The 20715-nt window shown below is 38.9% G+C and overlaps 1 protein-coding gene across 3 annotated transcripts in view; it reads right to left on the bottom strand.

Annotated features, from left to right (window-relative positions):
* Nucleotides 1-693: 693 nt before the first annotated feature.
* LOC126259888 (uncharacterized) overlaps nt 694-20715 on the bottom strand; it is a 42631-nt gene continuing 22609 nt past the window's right edge. For all 3 annotated transcript variants that reach the window (XM_049956960.1, XM_049956963.1, XM_049956961.1), the window contains exon 3: nt 694-1390. In XM_049956960.1, the coding sequence (XP_049812917.1) occupies nt 925-1390 (466 nt within the window). In that variant the 3' untranslated portion in view covers nt 694-924. The remainder of the gene's footprint in view (nt 1391-20715) is intronic.

Consider the following 20715-nt stretch of genomic DNA (forward strand, 5'->3'; position numbering starts at 1 on the left):
TCATCAGTAACTGATGTGCTAGGACATCCGGGGCAGTCATCATCTTTAACATCTTCTTGACCCTTTTTGAAATGTTTATACTGCTTGTAAAGTCCTGTCTTGCTCATAATAGATTCGCCAAAAGCCATAGTCAATATTTGAATGTGGTGCTGCACTTTACTCCATTTTTCAAACAAATTCTCTGAGCCATCTTTTTCGAAAGAAAAAATTCTCCGAGCACGCCAAAATGTGTATCGAATTTTCGGCCGTCCGCAATACACTAAATATTCAATATATGTGAAAATGCAAACATACATCAGGAATATGTGTACCAACAAGATAAATAGATTTGACCATTGGATGTATAAATACTGCGAAATTAAAAAATTCCCATTACTTTCTGATCACACCATGTATAGCTACAGAAGTATAGTGAATTGTGAGCAGGTCACTGCTGTTACAGTTGTAGGTAACAGTTTTTTGAACCCCCCCCCCCCCCAAGTAATAGCTTTCCTTTTAATTTACTAGGTTAAATTTAGCTATGATAAGCACAAATCATATTAAGCAGGATACTGATAGTTTATTATTAATAGGATACAGTGTGGACATTAAGTTTCTGTGAGTTGCTAGTCTTCTGATAATGTATACGTGGATCTGTTCCACATTTGTGAAGGTTCTCCTTCTTGATGGGATCTACAAAATGTGATGGATGAATAAATGAACAAATCAACTGGGTTTTATTTATCAATAAATTTAAATACAATTCATTTCCTTTATGTGCATTTGTTGTTTTCAGTTTCAGAAGGAAATAATTGTGCTAATATTTCAATATTGCAAATACTGAGGAAATCATTTGACATTTTAAATTTCTGTCTCTTTAAAATATCTCATATTCTCAATAATAACAACAGTAACAGCAGCAGCAGAAACATCACCAGCTGCTACTCACTGCTTGAAAAATTTTAGTATCTTCTTCAAAAACACATCACCCCCAGACTTACACTCAAATTCAAGAACTGTTCTTTGTTCTTGACTAGGATATGATACCAAACTTTTCATACGAATGATTTCTCCATTTTCACCCTCAACATTTTGTAACCAAACGGAATTGAAGAAGAATGTGTCTACAAGAGTCTGAACTACAGATGCCTGTGGGCTATCATGTTTAACTGAAACAACCAATACAGCTTTATCTTTAGAGTACTTGGCACAAACAGAGGCAGCATCCAGCAAAGATCCACAGATCAGTGCATTCAGCATCTCATTTTCATGTTTTTCAGTGGATTTATGAGAATGATCATTCATAATACAATAATCTTCCAATCCTTCCAACAATATAACATATGGAATGGATGCATGTGTGTGGATAGTGTAAAGGAACTTCAGAAGATCCTGCCATGTTGGTAGGTACCTGAAATATGAGATTGCAAAATTATGTCAAAACTTAATTTAAACTATGAAAAAGTCAGCTTTTCTAACTACTTTTAATCAAACATTTACAGTGTTTACAAAGATGCTGTTATTCAATGAAACAGAACTTCATCTTCAAATAACCAAGGAAGCAAAATATATTCATTATATGTTGTATTCAGTGGCGAATACAGAAAAACCTCAAGGACAGGGGGCTAAAGATATCTTGAGATACCTTTACTTTTACCACAATAAAAAATAATCAAGTCACATGCAAAGTCTCAGAAAGTTTTATTTAAACTGATTATACACATATACAAGACAATGCCATCTTATAATATAAAAAAGTTACAATTGTGGTTCTCTTTCTTAAATGATAAATTCTATGCTACTATTCTTCTTGGCAAATTGGTTAATTACATCATCAATAGGACAGTAGGCAATGCGAGCAGCCCCGCAAGGGGGATGGGGCGCCCCCCATATGTATCCGCCACTGGTTGTAATACAGTTTTATAATCGATAAACCAAAGTCGATCAGGACATCTAAAACAACAGACGTTTTGAACCTAACCAAAATTTTTATATCCCGGGAATTCGATTTGTTTTATACATAAGACTTATTTATAATATCTGTACATTATCACTGAAAACCTGTATTATAGGAGTCATGTAAGAAATCAATATTCTGACTGTTGAAACCACTTTAATACATTACCCCATATTTTGACACCATGAACTGAGGATCAATCACAACTACAGACCACTGTAGGATGACAAGTTTGATGGGGGACCCACTCACTTAGCCAATTCCAAAATTCTGTCACTTATGGTAAAAGGAAGCTGTTGCATAATATTCACATTCGGTTAACAATTCTTTTCAAAAGAAACATTTATTCAGCAGATGACATAGGACAAAATATAATGATACAGATGCGGTATTACAATAATACAAAGGTTGCTTGATAAGTCTGTGTAAGACCCAAAGAAAATTTTTCTTTCTTAATGTTTGTGAAGTATAAAATGTATGGACCAGAGAGTCCATAAATGTTAATATGTACTTGTAATGCTTTCTATGATAATAAAGGAAGGTGCAGCCTTCACATTTTTCTGTGGCCATCAGGGAGATTCCTCGCTCTTTTGCTATGTTACCATCTATCAGGTTAGCTCTCAAGACCCATGAATATATTTACGGATATATAAATTAATACCTTTCAGATTTATTTATCCTTTGCATTATTCTCTTGCATCTTCCTGACAGATTAAAAGTGTGCGGCAGTCCCCAGACTCAGACTCAGGACCTTTGCCTCTCACAGGCAAGAGCTCTGCTGGCTGAACTATCCAAGCATGACTCAAGACCCACCCGCACAATTTTACTTCTGCTAGTACAGGTCGTGAGTCATGCTTTGGTAGTTCAGTCGGTAGAGCACTTGCCCACGAAAGTCAAAGATCCCAAGTTTGAGTCTTGTCCGGCTAGCAGCTTCAATCTGCAAGGAGTTTCATGTCTGCACACACACACTGCACTGCACTACAGAGTGAAAATTTCATTCTGGAATCTCTTGTAGTTATCAGCTTTGTTTGCAGCTGTTCATGAAAGAAATGCAAAAGTACAGACATGCAGCAGTTCGAGATTGCCATGATCCAAATACTGAATAGTAAAATTATCAGATCCTTTATTATGCTCCAATGAACTGGCAGTCTCTCAGAAATGAAGTTCAACACTGAATTAACCATAAAACATAACACAACTGACCGATCATGTTATGCACTTGCCTTTTCAAAATTATGTTGGACCACATCTGTAACTTTGCACTTCTCTCCAATATCACTCTGGAGTAATGGGAAATCACAGCAGGAATCAACAAGCACTGCTCAGCTAATTTCAATTAACATTACTGAATTGATTTCCTACTAGAATGTGGTAGGTGTATTCTCTTCCCAGTAGATGAATTCACAATTGCAAATAATGACTACCATCAGCTCAAGAATGGAATGCTGACAATGAGAATTTATACCGGACGCGAAGCCGGATTTCCCACTTTCGCGTGCGGTCGCCTTACCATTTGGCTATCTGTGCAAGACTCATGGTCAGGCAACTGCTCGCGGTAAGCGGAAAATCCAGGTTTGAGTCCTGGCGAGAAATCTGGGTTCAAGTCCCGGTCTGGCACAAATTTTCATTGTCGTCTTTCCATTTTACAGCCGATGGTAGTCATTATTTGTAATTGCGAATTCATCTAATGTGTTTCATAATGGCTGTGATTACCACAGTGCATTGTCATCAGAATAACACAGGCATTGCAATATCGTATTCTCTTCCTTCCATCTTTGCAAATATGCAAGGTAGCAATGAATTAGTCAGTATGTCAACTGCAATTGAAAATGGAGAAAACCGAGTTCCATGCTGTTATTAAACATTGGAGTGCTGTACAAATCAGTACACAGTATGAAGTAGTTCATGCAGACTCTATCCCGTCATTGAAAACAATTGATTTTTGGATTAATGAATTTAAATCTAGTCTGACAAGCACCGGAGATTAAGCACATTGTGGCTGTCCATCTGATATCACCACAAAGAAAACCACTGACAAAATCCACAATACGGTAATGCACGACTGTAGAATAAAAATTCATGAAACTGCTGAGACTGTAGGCATCTCAACTGAACAAGCGCATAACATCCTGAACAAAGAATTTGTTCTGAAGAAGCTGTATGCAAGATGAGTGTCACAATTGCTCACCATCAAGTATAAGACACACCTGAATTTTGGAGGAAATTTTTTTGAAGAAAAATGTACATCTTATAGTCTGAAAAAAAAAAAAAAAAAAAACACGGTATCATTGTACCCAGGTTTGACCACGATGCTACCCACAATTGGTACCAATCCTCCCAGTTGGTATTCCACAGCCCACCCATATCTTCACAACATCCTAGTCCATACTTTTGTCACACCAGCTCCCATCTCTTTGCCACATGGGTTACACCCCTATAGAACACCCACATGCAAAATCTGTCTGACACAACCACCCAGCACATCCTACTTCAGTCCTGTAAAGGTTTATCCTGCGCTATAGAAGGCAGGAACATGTGAAAGCAATCATTTACCAGGTTTGCTGGAACTCCTACACAGAATTTTAGGTGTTTAATTAATTTGTATAGCACAATTTCCTATGAGGACTGAAGGGCATAGTATAACAGCTATCGACAATTTGTTTTTGGATCCGACAACATGTTGTGGCTTAGCTGTAAAACAATAGCCACTAGTTTACTCGACCATGATAGTCAAATGTTAATAAAATATACTGACCAGCTTGTTACATATCACATAAGAGAAGTATTGTATCACAGAATCACAAAACTTGATATGATCAGTGTTTAGAGAGAAATTATGTGAAGAATGTTCAGGAAAAATTTATAAAGCAGACAGTGTTGACAGAAAATTTAATTCTTTCTTAAACATATTGCTACAGCAGTTTGAGTCTCATTTTCCCCTAACACAAATATGGGCAAAATCAAACAAAAATGAAGAAACGGTTCACTAACTCTTAGGATTAAAGTACTTGTGCTAAGAAGAAAGAGCTCTATCTAATTTAATAGACAAGCAGCAGTCAAGAGCTGAAACTAGATCATCATCAAAATTGTAAAATCCTCCAGTCTGCCATTAGAAAAAATTGTGTACTTAACTTAAAAACAAAAGTAAAAATTACTTCAAGAATAAGGCAAAAACTATTCAGAACATTAAAGAAGAAACACACAAATATAGTAACCTGAATGAAATTGATCCCCAGAGAACAGCTTTAGCAGATATTGTGACACTTGCAAATCAATGCCCATCAACTTCAATGACTACTTTCCACCGAGGCACAAACATTGCACCCACTTGCAAATAACCAAATACAGATACATTTGATCTGTTTGTGCAGACACTACATGAACCACAACCAAACATTAGTTTCAAAATACAGCCCCTAAGCAGATTTAAAAGATCATCAGATAATTAGAAAGTAGTAATTCTGCTGACAATAATGGAATTTCAATCAGAATATAAAAATCTTATACGATTTGATAGGGTTACTTTTAAGCTACATTTTAATAAATTATGACTCAGGGCAAATTTTGTGACAGATTTAAATATGCTGTAGTAATATCCATTCACAAAAATGGAGACAGAAAAGCACATCTCATTACAGACCTGATTTGCTCCTTCCTGCCTTTTCAAAAGTATTTGAGAAAGTAGCCTATGATAGAATACTCACTGATTTAATTGAACACAACTTTTTAACTACCCCTCAGTTTGGCTTTTGTGCTGCATTCTCTGTGGGGAGAGTGATACTAGGCCTCATAATGAAGCAGAGCTAAACGAGAAAAATTATCCAGTGGGACACAAAATTCTACTCAGCAAACTAAAGAGATATGATATTACTGAAATCTTCATGCATGGGTCGAATCTTACCTTTAAACAGAAAGCAGAAACCATTCAGGTTCACCATAACAAGCTCTGGAAGTTTTTCTACTCCCAAATGGTCTTCCTGCTCTTCTGCCTTTTAAATACATACATTCTGTTGATGATTGGTCACGAAGATTAATGGATTAGGGGATTCACCACAGCATAATGCATGCCATACCATGAGGAACTTGTGGTGGCATAACATGGGAGGAAGGGAACAGTAAGACCAGAAGACCAAGAACAAAGTGCTCGGATTGAAATAGATGTTAAGAAGCATTGACAGAAACAAAAGAAAGGTTCAAGAGTGGATTCAAATCCAAGGTTAAAAGATATCAATATTAAGATTCGCTAATGACATTGCTGTCCTCGGTGAAAATTAAGAAGAATTACAAGACCCATTGAACGTAATAAACAGCTTAATGAGTACAGAATATGAACTATGAGTGAAACAAAGAAAGACAAAAGTACTGAGAAGTAGCAGAAATGAGAACAGCAAGAAAATTTAACATCAGAACTGAGGATCATGGAGTATATGAAGTTAAGGAATCTGCAACTTAGGCAACAAAATAACCCATGATGGAAGCAGCAAGGATGACATAACAACCAGGCTAGCACTGGAAAAAAGAGCATTTCTAGCCAAGAGAAGTCTAATAGTATCAAACATGGGGCTAAATCTGAGGAAGAAATTTCTGAGAATGTACATTTGGAGCACAGCATTGTATGGTAGTGAATCATGGATTGTGGGAAACCGGAACAGAAGAGAATTGAAACATTTGAGATACAGTGCTGCAGAAGGACATTGAAAACTAGGTGGATTGATATAGTAAGGAATGAAGAGGTTCTCCACAGAATGTCAGGAAAGGAATACATGCAAAACACTGAGAAGAAGAAGGGACAGGATAATAGGACAAATGTCAAGACATCAGGATACAAAGTTTCACTGAAGCAGTGATGTAAGATGATTTGATTGCCTCTTTGTGCAAGAAAATATTGACTTTATTGAAAATAACGTAATTACTGATGAACGCCAAACAGCAATATTTACCTGTGAGGGCTTTCAGTGCTCTGATATGCTCATAAATAATCTTGGAATATACCATGTTAGTCTTATGCAGACAGTCATTCAAAGATAGTCTATGTTCAGTAGTGCATAAATACACAGATCATGCAATACTAGTTGGAGGTGACTTTAACCTACCAAGTACAGACTGGGATGCCTATGGATTCATTGAAGGGGGTACAGACATACAGCCAGGCCAAGTACTTTTGAACTCTTTTCAGAAAACTCTTTTCAGTAGCTAGCTCAGCAGTCCACACGCAATGAAAATATCTTAGATCTTGTAGCTATGAATAGGTTAGACCTTATCAACAGTGTCAGTATAGAAACAGGAATTAGTGATCATGATGTCATTACAGCAACTATAGTTACAAAAGTTAATGAATCAGTCAAGATGGTTATGAGAGAGTTTGTGCTAGATACAGCAGATAAGACAGTGAACTGACATCACTTCGTTCCAGTAACATGGTCATAGAGGAATTATGGTCAAAGTTTAAGCAGACTGTAAATCATGGTCTGGAGCATTATGTGCCTAATATGTGGACAAGGGATGGAAAAGATCTACCTTGGCTTAATAACAAAAATCTATAAGATGCTGAGGAAGGAGAAGCTGCTGCACTCACAGGTCAAAAAAGAATGCACAAATAATGACAAGCAAAGGTTAGTAAAGCTTCATGTGTCTGTGGAAAGACCAATGTGCGAAGCATACAACTACCACTCTACGGCATTGGCTCCTTACCTAGCTTGCATTTATTGTGAATATTTCGCCCAGGACAAAGTTCCAAGTGACTGGAAAAAAGTGCAGGTTACTCCTGCATGTTGTTTTTGTTGTGGCCTCTACCACTGTCATACCTAATATGCTTTACACATTGAAGTGACAAAGAATCTGGTATAGGCATGTTGTTGTTGTTGTTGTTGCCTCTACCACTGTCATACCTAATATGCTTTATACATTGAAGTGACAAAGAATCTGGTATAGGCATGCGTATTCAAATGCAGTGATATGTAAACAGGTAGAATACAGTGCTAAGTAGCAAAAGATCTGGTAAAGAACTCAAGAAAACTTTGTTCATATGTAAAATTACTACGCAAGTCCAAGGCTTCCATTCAGTCCTTTGTTAACCAGTCTGATGTAGCATTTGAAGGTAGTAAAACGAAAGCTGAAGCTCTAAATTTCACATTCAAGAAATCATTCACATAGGAGAATTGCACAAACATTCCATCATTTGACCACTGGACAGACTTCCGTGTGGATGACATACTAATAAGCACCTATGGCATAGAGAAACAGCTGAAGGATTTGAAAGCAAATAAATCAACAGGTCTGGGTGGAATCCCAATTCTGTTTGACACAGAGTTCTCTACGGCATTGGCTACTTACCTAGCTTGCATTTATTGTGAATATTTCGCCCAGGACAAAGTTCCAAGTGACTGGAAAAAAGCACAGGTTACTCCTGCATGTTGTTGTTGTTGTTGTTGTTGTTGTGGCCTTCAGTCCTGAGACTGGTTTGATGCAGTTTTCCATGCTACTCTACCCTGTGCAAGCTTCTTCATCTCCCAGTACCTACTGCAACCTACATCCTTCTGAATCTGCTTAGTGTATTCATCTCTTGGTCTCCCTCTATGAGTTTTACCCTCCATGCTGCCTTCCAAAACTAAATTGGTGATCCCTTGATGCCTCAGAACATGTCCTACCAACCGATCCCTTCTTCTAGTCAAGTTGTGTCACAAATTTCTCTTCTACCCAATTCTATTCAATACCTCCTCATTAGTTATGTGGTCTACCCATCTAATCTTCAGCATTCTTCTGTAGCACCACATTTTGAAAGCTTCTATTCTCTTCTTGTTTAAACTATTTATCGTCCATGTTTCACTTCCATGCATGGCTACACTCCATACAAATACTTTCAGAAACGACTTCCTGTCACTTAAATCTATACTCGATGTTAACAAATTTCTCTTCTTCAGAAACGCTTTCCTTGCCATTGCCAGTCTACATTTTATATCCTCTCTACTTCGACCATCATCAGTTATTTTGCTCCCCAAATACCAAAACTCCTTTCCTACTTTACATGTCTCATTTCCTAATCTAATTCCCTCAGCATCACCCAATTTAATTCGAGTACATTCCATTATCCTCATTTTGCTTTTGTTGATGTTCATCTTATATCCTCCTTTCAAGACACTGACCATTCAGATCAACTGCTCTTCCAGGTCCTTTGCTGTCTCTGACAGAACTGCAATGTCATCGGCAAACCTCAAAGTTTTTATTTCTTCTCCGAGGATTTTAATTCCTACTTCAAATTTTTCTTTTGTTTCATTTACTACTTGCTCAATATACAGATTGAATTACATCAGGGATAGGCTACAAACCTGTCTCACTCCCTTCCCAACCACTGCTTCCCTTTCATGCCCCTCAACTCTTATAACTGCCATCTGATTTCTGTACAAATTGTAAATAGCGTTTCGCTCCCTGTATTTTACCCCTGCCACCTTCAGAATTTGAAAGAGAGTATTCCAGTCAACATTGTCAAAAGCTTTCTCTAAGTCTACAAATGCTAGAAACATAGGTTTGACTTTCCTTATTCTATCTTCTAAGATAAGTCATAGGGTCAGTATTGCCTCACGTGTTCCAATATTTCTACAGAATCCAAATTGATCATCCCCCGAAGTCGGCTTCTACTAGTTTTTCCATTCGTCTGTAAAGAATTCGCGTTAGTAATTTGCAGCCATGACTTATTAAACTGATAATCAGTATTTTTCACATCTGTCAATACCTGCTGTCTTTGGGATTGGAATTAGTATATTCTTCTTGAAGTCTGAGGGTATTTCACCTGTCGCATACATCTTGCTCACCAGATGGTAAAGTTTTGTCAGGGCTGGCTCTCCCAAGGCTATCAGTTGTTCTAATGGAATGTTGTCTAGGCCTGGGGCCTTGTTTTCACTTAGATCTTTCAGTGCTAAGTCAAACTCTTCACGTAGTATCATATTCCCATCTCATCTTCATCTACATGCTCTTCCATTTCCATAATATTGTCCTCAAGAACATCACCCTTGTATAGACCCTCTATATACTCCTTCCACCTTTCTGCTTTCCCTTCTTTGCTTAGAACTGTGTTTCCATATGAGCTTTCAATATTCATACAAGTGGTTCTGCATATAAGAAGGGACCCACAAAATTACAGACCAATGTCCCTAACTTCAGTTTGTTGCAGAAGTCTTGAATTTATTCTCAGTTCAAATAAAATAAACTTTATTGAGACTGACTAGCTTATGTCCATGAATCAGCTTGGTTTTAGAAAGCATCGCTCATGCGAACTGAGTTTGCCCTTTTTTCACATGATATACTGTAGACTATGGATGAAGGGCAACAGGCTGATTCCATATTTCTAGACTTCCAGAAAGCATTTGACACAGTGTCCCACTGAAGGCTGTTAACGAAGCATATGGAGTAAGTTCACCTATATGGAGTACGTTCACCTATATGGAGTAAGTTCACCTATATGTGAGTGGCTTGAAGATTTCTTAACTACTGGAACCCAGTATGTTGTCCTCAAGGGCGAGTGTTCATCAGAGACAAAGGTATCGTCAGCAGTGCCCCAGGAAAGTATGATAGGACCAACGTTGTTCTCTGCATAAATAAATGATTTGGTGGGCTCGGTGGATGGCAATCTGCAGTTGTTTGCTGAGGATGCTGGGTGTATGGTAACGAGTCAAAGTTGAGTGACTGTCAGAAGATACAAGATGACTAGACAAAATTTCTAGTTGGTGTGATGAATGGCAGCTAGCTCTAAATGTGGAAAAATATAAGTTAATGTGGATGGGTAGGAATAACAAACCTGTAATATTTGGGTACAATATTAGCAGTGTTCTGCTTGACACAGTGAAGTCGTTTAAATGTCAGGGCGTAACATTGCAAAGCAATATGACATGGAACATACATGTGAGAACTGTGGTAGGGAAGGCAGATGGTCAACTTCAGTTCATTGGGAGTAGCAAAGTATGGTTCCCATGTAAAGGAGACAGCATATAGGATATTAGTGTGGCCTATTCTTGAGTATTTTTTGGGTGTTGGGGATCTGTACCAGGTCAGATTATGGGAGGACATCGAGGCAGTTCAGAGGCAAGCTGCTAGATTTGTTACCGGTAGGTTCAAACAACACATAAGTGTTACGGAGACACTTCAGGAACTCAAATGGGAATACCTGAAGGGAAGGCAACATTCTTTACAATGAATACTTTTGAGAACATATTTAGAACTGGCATTTGAAGCTGACTGCCGAACGATCCTACTGCTGCCAACATACATTGCACATACGGACTGGGGAGTTAAGATATGAGAAATTAGGGTTCATATGGAAGCATATAGACAGCTATTTTTCCCTTTCTCTATTTGCAAGTGTAACAAGGAGTGAGGATGGGGTGGAGGGGGGGGGGGGGGGAGGGAAGAGGGGGGCACAAGGACTAGCAGTGAGCTATGGTACCCTCCACCACGCACCATATAGTGGCTTGCAGAGTATCTAAGTAGATGTAAATGTAGATAAGCAACATTGTCTTGTAATTTAACCTTAAAGGAGGAAGTCTTTGTAATTCATTACATAACAGAAGGCATCCACTAGACAAAATCTTAATCTGAGGAAGCTTAAGTCAGAATTCTGACCAAATAATTATATCTAAAAGCATGTATTAGAAAAGTATTGATCTGAGAATATACCAGAAGTTTATGAATACTAAGATACTTTCATTTATCATTTTCAGTGACTCCCTGAATTTTATATGAGGTGTTGCCCACATCCATTGGAATGAATGAGAACTGATCTGGTAAAAGAGCCTGCATGCAGCCACGGCTATAGCATGAGGAATTTTGCTCTCTTATTTGAAATTATGAAATCTATGCGATGACGAATCATGTCTCATTAAGCTGATGTCATTGCGCAAGTACAGACTCTGGTGGATCCAGTGCAAGAAGAGTACAGACGATTTACAGTTTCAGGTCTGCAGCCTCATTGGAGAGACCTCCAACAGGCTCTTCTTCAGCATGTAGGAATTGACTGAACGAATTTCACAGGTATTCTGAAACTGTAGCTGTGCTATTGTTAGTACTATTATTCACACTTCTTATACATTGACATGATACGGTGCAATCTTAAAGGATTATTAATTTTAAGTCATCATTCAATTTTTGTATGAAAGAGAATTTATTGGATTTTTTTTATTAGATATAGAGATAATCAACTTGCATTCAAGTCACATTAGTTTCCTGCCAAGTAACTTAATTACAATTAAGAAAGAAATTTTAAAGAATCAATTATCATTCCTTGTGATAGCATAAGGAAATTATTCCATGGGGATAGAGGGAGTTGTTAAAGGTCAAAACTGCAGAGGAAAACAGGGAATGGAAAACAGCCAGTCGATAACTGAGGACATAGGTTGCAAGTACTGTTCAAAATGAAGAGCTTGGCACAGGAAAGGAATTTATGGTAGGCTACATCAAACCAGTCACACAACTGATGACTAAAAAAAAAGAAAATTTTATATTAAGCTTCCTGATTCTATTTTAATTTCTAGATCTGTTATGCAATATGGGTTACATCTGAAATAACACGCAGGTTTCAAGGTCGCTGACTACAATGCACATTCCTCAAAGTTCTCCACAAACAAATTGGCCACAATAGGTGACAACGGGGTCCCGTTGCAACTCCATCAGTCTGTTCGTAGTACTGACCACTGAATAAAAAGTAAGTGGAAGTCAGCACATGTCGAAAGAAATTTGTTAACTCGACACCAAACTTAACCTCAATTAGCTGCAACGAATCGGAGAGAGGAACTAGAGTGAAAAGAGAAACCACATCAAAACTGACTAAAATATCAGTCTTTCAAACACAATCCCTGCAATTGACGTAAGAAATCTGCAGAGTTCTTAATCTGGTGTTGACACCTACCTACTAGTGGGCTCAACAAACTAGCAAGATGTTTAGCTACACGATATGTCGGAGCACCAATATAAGAAACAATTGGCCTCAACGGGACAGCCTCTTTATGGACCTTAGGGAGGCCATATAATCTAGGTGGTACAGCACAGTAAGAATTAAGACTCTTGATAGTCTCCTGTGACGAAGAACTTTTCTTCAGGAGGTTATTAGTCTTTCTGTCAACGCTCTTAGTAGGGTCAGCACCAGTTTTGCGATATGCAGAATCAGAAGGTAGGCCCTGCATCTTTTGAATGTAATCGAGCTTGTTCAACAAAACCATGGCATTTCCCTTGTCCGCAGGTAAAATAACAATATCAGGATCCATTCTGAGTAAACGTAAAGCAGCCGCCTCAGCTGTTGTAATGTTACACTTGGGTGGACGGGCCCCAGACAACACACAAGCTTCCCTCCTAACCTCTTCCGCAGACTCTGAAGGTAGTTTATAAACAGCCTGTTCAATAGAACTAATAAAATCAAGACTGGAAAACTCTTAGGCGTTGGTGCGAAATTCAAATCTTTCCCCAGCATGTTTTTTTTCAGATATATAGATGATACTTCTGTTGTTTGGCCTCATGGTAGTGAGAATTTAAACTGGTTTTTGGATCACCTGAATTCAATCCACCCAAATATTCAGTTCACTATGGAGGTGGAAAAGAATGGATGCCTTCCCTTCCTTTATGTGTTGGTCAGAAGGAAGACTGATGGTACGTTGGGACATTCTGTTTATAGGAAGCCTACTCACACTGACTTGTATCTGCGAGCTGATAGTTGTCACCATCCAGCTCAGCGTGAAGGAGTACTTCGTACCTTGGTTCACAGGGCCCACGTTATCTCAGACCCTGAAAGTTTGGTAGCTGAGCTATCACATCTCGAAGTCACCTTTCGTCAGAATAGTTATAGTGAGAGGCAGATCAAACGTGCACCATCAGCCTTCTGTGCAACGGGTGAGTGACGATAGCAACGAAGCGGCACCTAAGTCTACAGCCTTTTTGCCTTACGCAGGAAGCATTTCCAACAGGATTGGCCTTATTTTGCGGAAATATGATGTGAAATTTGTTTTTCGACCACATTCTAAGATTAAGGCCCTGTTGGCGTCCGTAAAAGATGATCTTGGTTTGCGTAAGGCTGGTGTCTATTGTATTCCTTGTAGTTGTGGCATGTCATATATTGCTCAGACAATCAGGACTGTGGAAGACCGGTGTATGGAACATAAACAACACACACGCTTACAACAGCCGAGCAAATCCGCTATTGCAGAACATTGCCTTGACACCGGTCATCCTATGCAATACAACAACACGGAGATTCTGGCTTGCACGTCCAGCTATTGGGATAATGTTATTAAGGAAGTTGTTGAAATCAGACTATCAAGCAACCTTATTAACAGAGATGGTGGATTTTGTTTAAATCCTGCTTGGAATCTGGCTCTGCCTCTCATCAAAAAACAGAGGGACAGAATTAGTGCTACCTCACCTGTTGATTAATAGTAACTATCAATATTTCTGATGTTGGTTATCTTTGTTTGTGTTGACACTTGTTCTGTGTGTGGTGTCTTCCTTGTTTCTCCTCTGTGAACCGAGGTATTAAATTTGCTTGCACATTTCTTCTTCCTTGCATTTGTGCCTTGAGAATGGCAGGGTGTGTTCCTGTCGAAATATCGGTGGTGTTCGCCGACGTCACCCGGCAGCAAACCCATAAGTTATTTGAACACAGTTATAGTTTTTTGTGGCTAGTTCTCAGCCTATCCCTACTGATCGAACTATGAGTCAGGTGTGACTTTATTGCATAACCAATATTGATACTATATTGAGCACTGCGACATATTGTGAAATATGGGCCCATTCAAAGTTGAGTATTGTTTCCTTAATTGTAGTTCAGTCTTGAAACTGGAGTGTTACTAATGTTTGCTGGGGATTCCTATAGAATGAGTTATGGCCATGAATGGTGGTCCACAATTTCTTACCAGACAGTGCAGATTAACACAAGTGCCATGTTCAAGCTAATTTTTTGTGAAATGAGAATTCATTCCATTGGGAAGGGTAGTCGTATGGTCAACATACAATGCACATTCAAGTCAACTCCCCAGATTGGTACTTGATTTGGTGATTCACAAACAATGGTCGAAAAATCTCGAAGTTCTGCAGCACGTGAGTCTCCACTTGTTATCTGAAAACTGTGAGACTTGTCACAAATTTCCACATGTCTACATGTATAGTGACTGTATGGTCTTCCTTCTGTCACGAAGGCTGTATTGAGTGGACAACATCAATTCACAACAGTTACAGGCCCCAGGAATCATCATTGAAACAGGAGACACAAAATCTGGGAAATGAAAACAACACACAAGCTGTAAAAAAATGTTGAAAAATGCTTCTGTGAGCCCTTTGAATCACAGACCAACAAAGTTTTGTAAGAATAATAAAAGACAACATCCTTCCTGAGACAACAATCATTAGCAACTCTTTCAGTTCATGTGACACTCTAGGTACTGAACGTTTTTCGGCACCTTGGAGTGAACCAAAGTGTGAACTTCGTAGATCTGAAAGATCATCTGCCTCTAATAACCTTGATGTCAATGGGATGTTGAACCCAATCTTCCTTTTGCTTACTTCTTCTGAAAGATAGTTCTGTTCACATACAAAATGTGGAGAGAATGTGGCAGAATGTCAGAGGTGTCATCTCACACTATGCTAGAAAGATCGAACATTTAGTGGGTTACCTAGCTGAGAACATGTTCTATAGAACATATCACACAAAATAAATATTAAATCACTATTTTGTTGAGGTGGGTAATCTTCACCCGCCCGGCAGAAACATAATCTACAATTCCGTGCCTTCCATGGAAACTGGACTCCTCACCTTTACAGGCATGTCATAGCATCATTTTGTGTCTTACTGCACACTTCTGTGTATTGCTTTGGGACATATAGTTTATTCCTGTTTCATGCTTTAGGTTTCATCATCATTTGCGTGGTCATGCAATTAAAAATGTGATTGGCTGATCACATCATGTGTCATGTGCTCTTATTCTGTGCTGTGACTGGCTAATAAGATCAAGTGTCCTGTGTTCTGACCGCCTAAGAGAAGCACATTGTCCACCGCAATCTCAGTTTCACAGTTCTTGGTACTAGTGATGTATTTGGTGGATTTTGTATTTATTCTTGTGTATACTGAAAATATGCAGACTCAGTGACAGAGGGCATTAAAGATCTCTCCAAAATACATCCTCTTTTGTAAAGTTTGCTGTGCTGCAGTAGCAAGAAGTCTGATAACAAAGCTACCCCAGAAAGTCTTGGTTGCATGTGTCAATTTCTGAATATATGATCAAATTTTTGGCAGTTGACCACACTAAATGCCAGAGATTTTGGTAGTGCTATTACTAAGAACTTGGTGGGTCAGACAGGCATCTACTGACAGCCTAATGACTTCATGATGGACAATGTCTAAATGCCTTGGGGTAGAGAATCAATTGGTTCTTCCATTGATGCATTTCAAAATGTCTCCCTGTCCCTCCTTTCTTTGATGTTTCCATACCTGGTACTGCCTTTCATTCCTGGCAGCTTTAATGTTCTGAAAAACTTCAATTTAACACATAAGCCCCTGCCTTGAAAAATCTGGGGAATGCAGAACACGAGCAGCAGTGTCATCAGGACTATATGGGCTTCCTGAGGTACCAAGGAAGATACCCTTTAGTCCCATAGTTACTAATATTGGCACACAAATACATGAAATGACAAAATAACTGAAATGCATTCTCAGAAAATAAATGGGGTGGAGTGAGTACCAACATTAGCACCTCCATTCACTTTGTACACCGCCTCAGTCAACCAAGTCATGGAATATGGATATTATGGTCAGTTTTGACGTGGTCTTCCTCTTTAAAAAAGTGTCCATGGAACTATTTGCAGAAACTGGACTCTTTTACCACATTCTCACATTAACTAATTTCCTGATACATGATGAGACTAATATCATGGTCCTAACGCCAGGGGCAGATGTGGACTCTGACCACAATCTATTGGTTATGAACTGTAGATTAAAACTGAAGAAACTGCAAAAAAGTGGGAATTTAAGGAGATGGGACCCGGATAAAATGACGAAACCAGAGGTTGTACAGAGTTTCAGGGAGAGCATAAGGGAACAACTGACAGGAATGGGGGAAAGAAATACAGTAGAAGAAGAATGGGTAGCTTTTAGGGATGAAATAGTGAAGGCAGCAGAGGATGAAATAGGTGAAAAGATGAGGGCTAGTAGAAACCCTTGGGTAACAGAAGAAATATTGAATTTAATTGGTGAAAGGAGAAAATATAAAAATACAGTAAATGAAGCAGGCAAAAAGGAATACAAACGTCTCAAAAATGAGATCGACAGGAAGTGCAAAATGGCTAAGCAGGGATGGCTAGAGGACAAATGTAAGGATGTAGAGGCTTATCTCACTAGGGGTAAGATAGATACTGCCTACGGGAAAATTAAAGAGACCTGTGGAGAAAAGAGAACCACTTGTATGAATATCAAGAGCTCAGATGGAAACCCAGTTCTAAGCAAAGAAGAGAAAGCAGAAAGGTGGAATGAGTATATAGAAGGTCTATACAAGGGCGATGTACTTGAGGACAATATTATGGAAATGGAAGAGGATGTAGATGAAGATGAAATGGGAGATATGATACTGTGTGAAGAGTTTGACAGAGCACTGAAAGATCTGAGTCGAAACAAGGCCCCCGGAGTAGACAACATTCCATTAGAACTACTGACGGCCTTGTGAGAGCAAGTCATGACAAAACTCTACCATCTGGCGAGCAAGATGTATGAAACAGGCGAAATACCCTCAGACTTCAAGAAGAATATACTAATTCCAATCCCAAAGACAGCAGGTGTTGACAGATGTGAAAAATACCGATTATCAGTTTAATAAGTCATGGCTGCAAATTACTAACGCGAATTCTTTACAGACGAATGGAAAAACTAGTAGAAGCCGACTTCGGGGGAAGATCAGTTTGGATTCCGTAGAAATATTGGAACACGTGAGGCAATACTGACCCTATGACTTATCTTAGAAGCTAGATTAAGGAAAGGCAAACCTACGTTTCTAGCATTTGTAAACTTAGAGAAAGCTTTTGACAATGTTGACTGGAATACTCTCTTTCAAATTCTGAAGATGGCAGGGGTAAAATACAGGGAGCGAAACGCTATTTACAATTTGTATAGAAACCAAATGGCAGTTATAAGAGTTGAGGGGCATGAAAGGGAAGCAGTGGTTGGGAAGGGAGTGAGACAGGGTTGTAGCTTCTCCCTGATGTTATTCAATCTGTATATTGAGCAAGCAGTGAAGGAAACAAAAGAAAAATTCAGAGTAGGTATTAAAATCCATGGAGAAGAAATAAAAACTTTGAGGTTCGCCGATGACATTGTAATTCTGTCAGAGACAGCAAAGGACTTGGAAGAGCAGTTGAATAGAATGGACAGTGTCTTGAAAGGAGGATATAAGATGAACATCAACAAAATCAAAACGAGGATAAAGGAATGTAGTCGAATTAAGTCGAGTGATGCTGAGGGAATTAGATTAGGAAATGAGACACTTAAAGTAGTAAAGGAGTTTTGCTATTTGGGGAGCAAAATAACTGACGATGGTCGAAGTAGAGAGGATATAAAATGTAGGCTGGCAAAGGCAAGGAAAGCATTTCTGAAGAAGAGAAATTTGTTAACATTGAGCATAGATTTAAGTGTCAGGAAGTCGTTTCTGAAAGTATTTGTATGGAGCGTAGCCATGCATGGAAGTGAAACATGGACGATAAATAGTTTAAACAAGAAGAGAATAGAAGCTTTCGAAATGTGGTGCTACAGAAGAATGCTGAAGATTAGATGGGTAGATCACATAACTAATGAGGAGGTATTGAATAGGATTGGGGAGAAGAGAAGTTTGTGGCACAACTTGACTAGAAGAAGGGATTGATTGGTAGGACATGTTCTGAGGCATCAAGGGATCACCAATTTAGTATTGGAGGGCAGCGTGGAGGGTAAAACTCGTAGAGGGAGACCAAGAGATGAATACACCAAGCAGATTCAGAAGGATGTAGGTTGCAGTAGGTACTGGGAGATGAAGAAGCTTGCACAGGGTAGAGTAGCATGGAGAGCTGCATCAAACCAGTCTCAGGACTGAAGACCACAACAACAACAACAACAACAACAACAATGCCAACTTTCTGGGAAAGCACAGTTAAGGAGTCTATGTAAAGCTGTCAGAAAAACTAATAAATCAGGACAGAAGTTTCAATTTGAGCAACAGTTGGGACCCGCCACTCAATTTATTATGATCTCATCAACCATCACATGTATCAGAGCTGGAAAATACTGAGAGAATGGATGTTTCACAGAAAACAGTGTCTCTTCAAAAAATAAAATAAAAAAAATAGTAAAAAATGATAATCAGAGATCATACTGGATCCCAGAAGCCGTCTCTGATACAAATAGAGGCATAAAACCAAAAATTCTTCACAGTCTGGTTGTAGTCCATGTAGAGAGTACACATAACAAAACAGGTAGCAGCTCCTGATCAAGATGACTGGTTTGGTTGTCAAAATATTGTGCAAAAAAATGGAACAAAAAACTAGACTCAACACCCAAATGCACACCGTTAATACAATATACAATTAAGACCCCTCCACGAAACAGGGACCTTGGCATTGGTGGGAGACTTGTGTGCCTCAGTGATACTGATAGCCATACCATAGTTTCAACCACAATGGAGGGGTATCTGTTGACAGTCCCGACAAATGTGTGGTTCCTGAAGAGGCACAGTAGCCTTTCTGGTAGCTGCAGAGGCAACAGTCTGGATGATTACTGATCTGGCCGTGTAACATCACCCAAAATGGCCTTTCTGTGTTGGTACTGTGGACAGCTGAAATCAAGGGGAAACTACAGCTGTAATTTTTCCGAAGGCCTGCAGCTCTACTGCACTGTTCCGGAAATAAAATAGTCCCCCATTCTGATCTCCAAGCGGGGACTACTCAGGGGGATGTTGTCATCAGGAGAAACAAAAGTAGCATTCTGCGGATCGGAGCGTGGAATGTCAGACCACTTAATCTGGCAAGTAAGTTAGGATATTTAAAAAGGGAAATGGATAGGTAAAAGTTGGATATAGTGGGAATTAGTGAAATTCATTGGCAGGAGGAACAGGAGTAGGTTTAATAATGAATAAAAAAAAATAGGAACGTGGATAAGCTACTATGAACAGCATAGTGAGCCCATTATTGGATCCAAGATCGACATGATGCCCACACTCACCATAGTAATAGAATTTTGTGTGTCCACTAGCTCTGCAGATGATAAAGTATAGAAGAAATTTACAATGAGATAAAAGAAATTGTTCAGATAGTTAAGGGAGACAAAAATTTAATAGTCAAGGTGGACTGGAATTCGATAGTAGGAAAAGGAAGAGCAGGAAAAATACTAGGTGAATATGGACTGGGGGGAAAAAATGAAAGAGAAAGCCACCTGGTAGAATTTTGCCCAGAGCATAATTTAATCATAGCTAATACTTGGTTTAAGACTCATGAAAGGTTGTATACAAGGAAGAGAACTGGAGACACCGGATGGTTTCAGATTGATTATATAGCAGTATTGCAGAAATGTTGTAAGCAGATTTTAAATTTTAAGACGTTTCCAGGGGCAGATGTGGACTCAAACTACAATTTACTGGTTATGAACTGCAGATTAAAACTAAAAAAAAAAAACCAAGGTAGGAATTCAAGGAGATGGTACCTGGATAAACTGGAAAAACTAGAGGTTCTAGAGATCACACAATGGAGACTCCAGGCAGGAATATCATCAATGTAGGAAAAGACAGATTGCTACTTGT

This window comes from Schistocerca nitens, chromosome 5 (assembly GCF_023898315.1).
Source record: "Schistocerca nitens isolate TAMUIC-IGC-003100 chromosome 5, iqSchNite1.1, whole genome shotgun sequence".
Lineage (NCBI taxonomy): Eukaryota > Metazoa > Arthropoda > Insecta > Orthoptera > Acrididae > Schistocerca > Schistocerca nitens.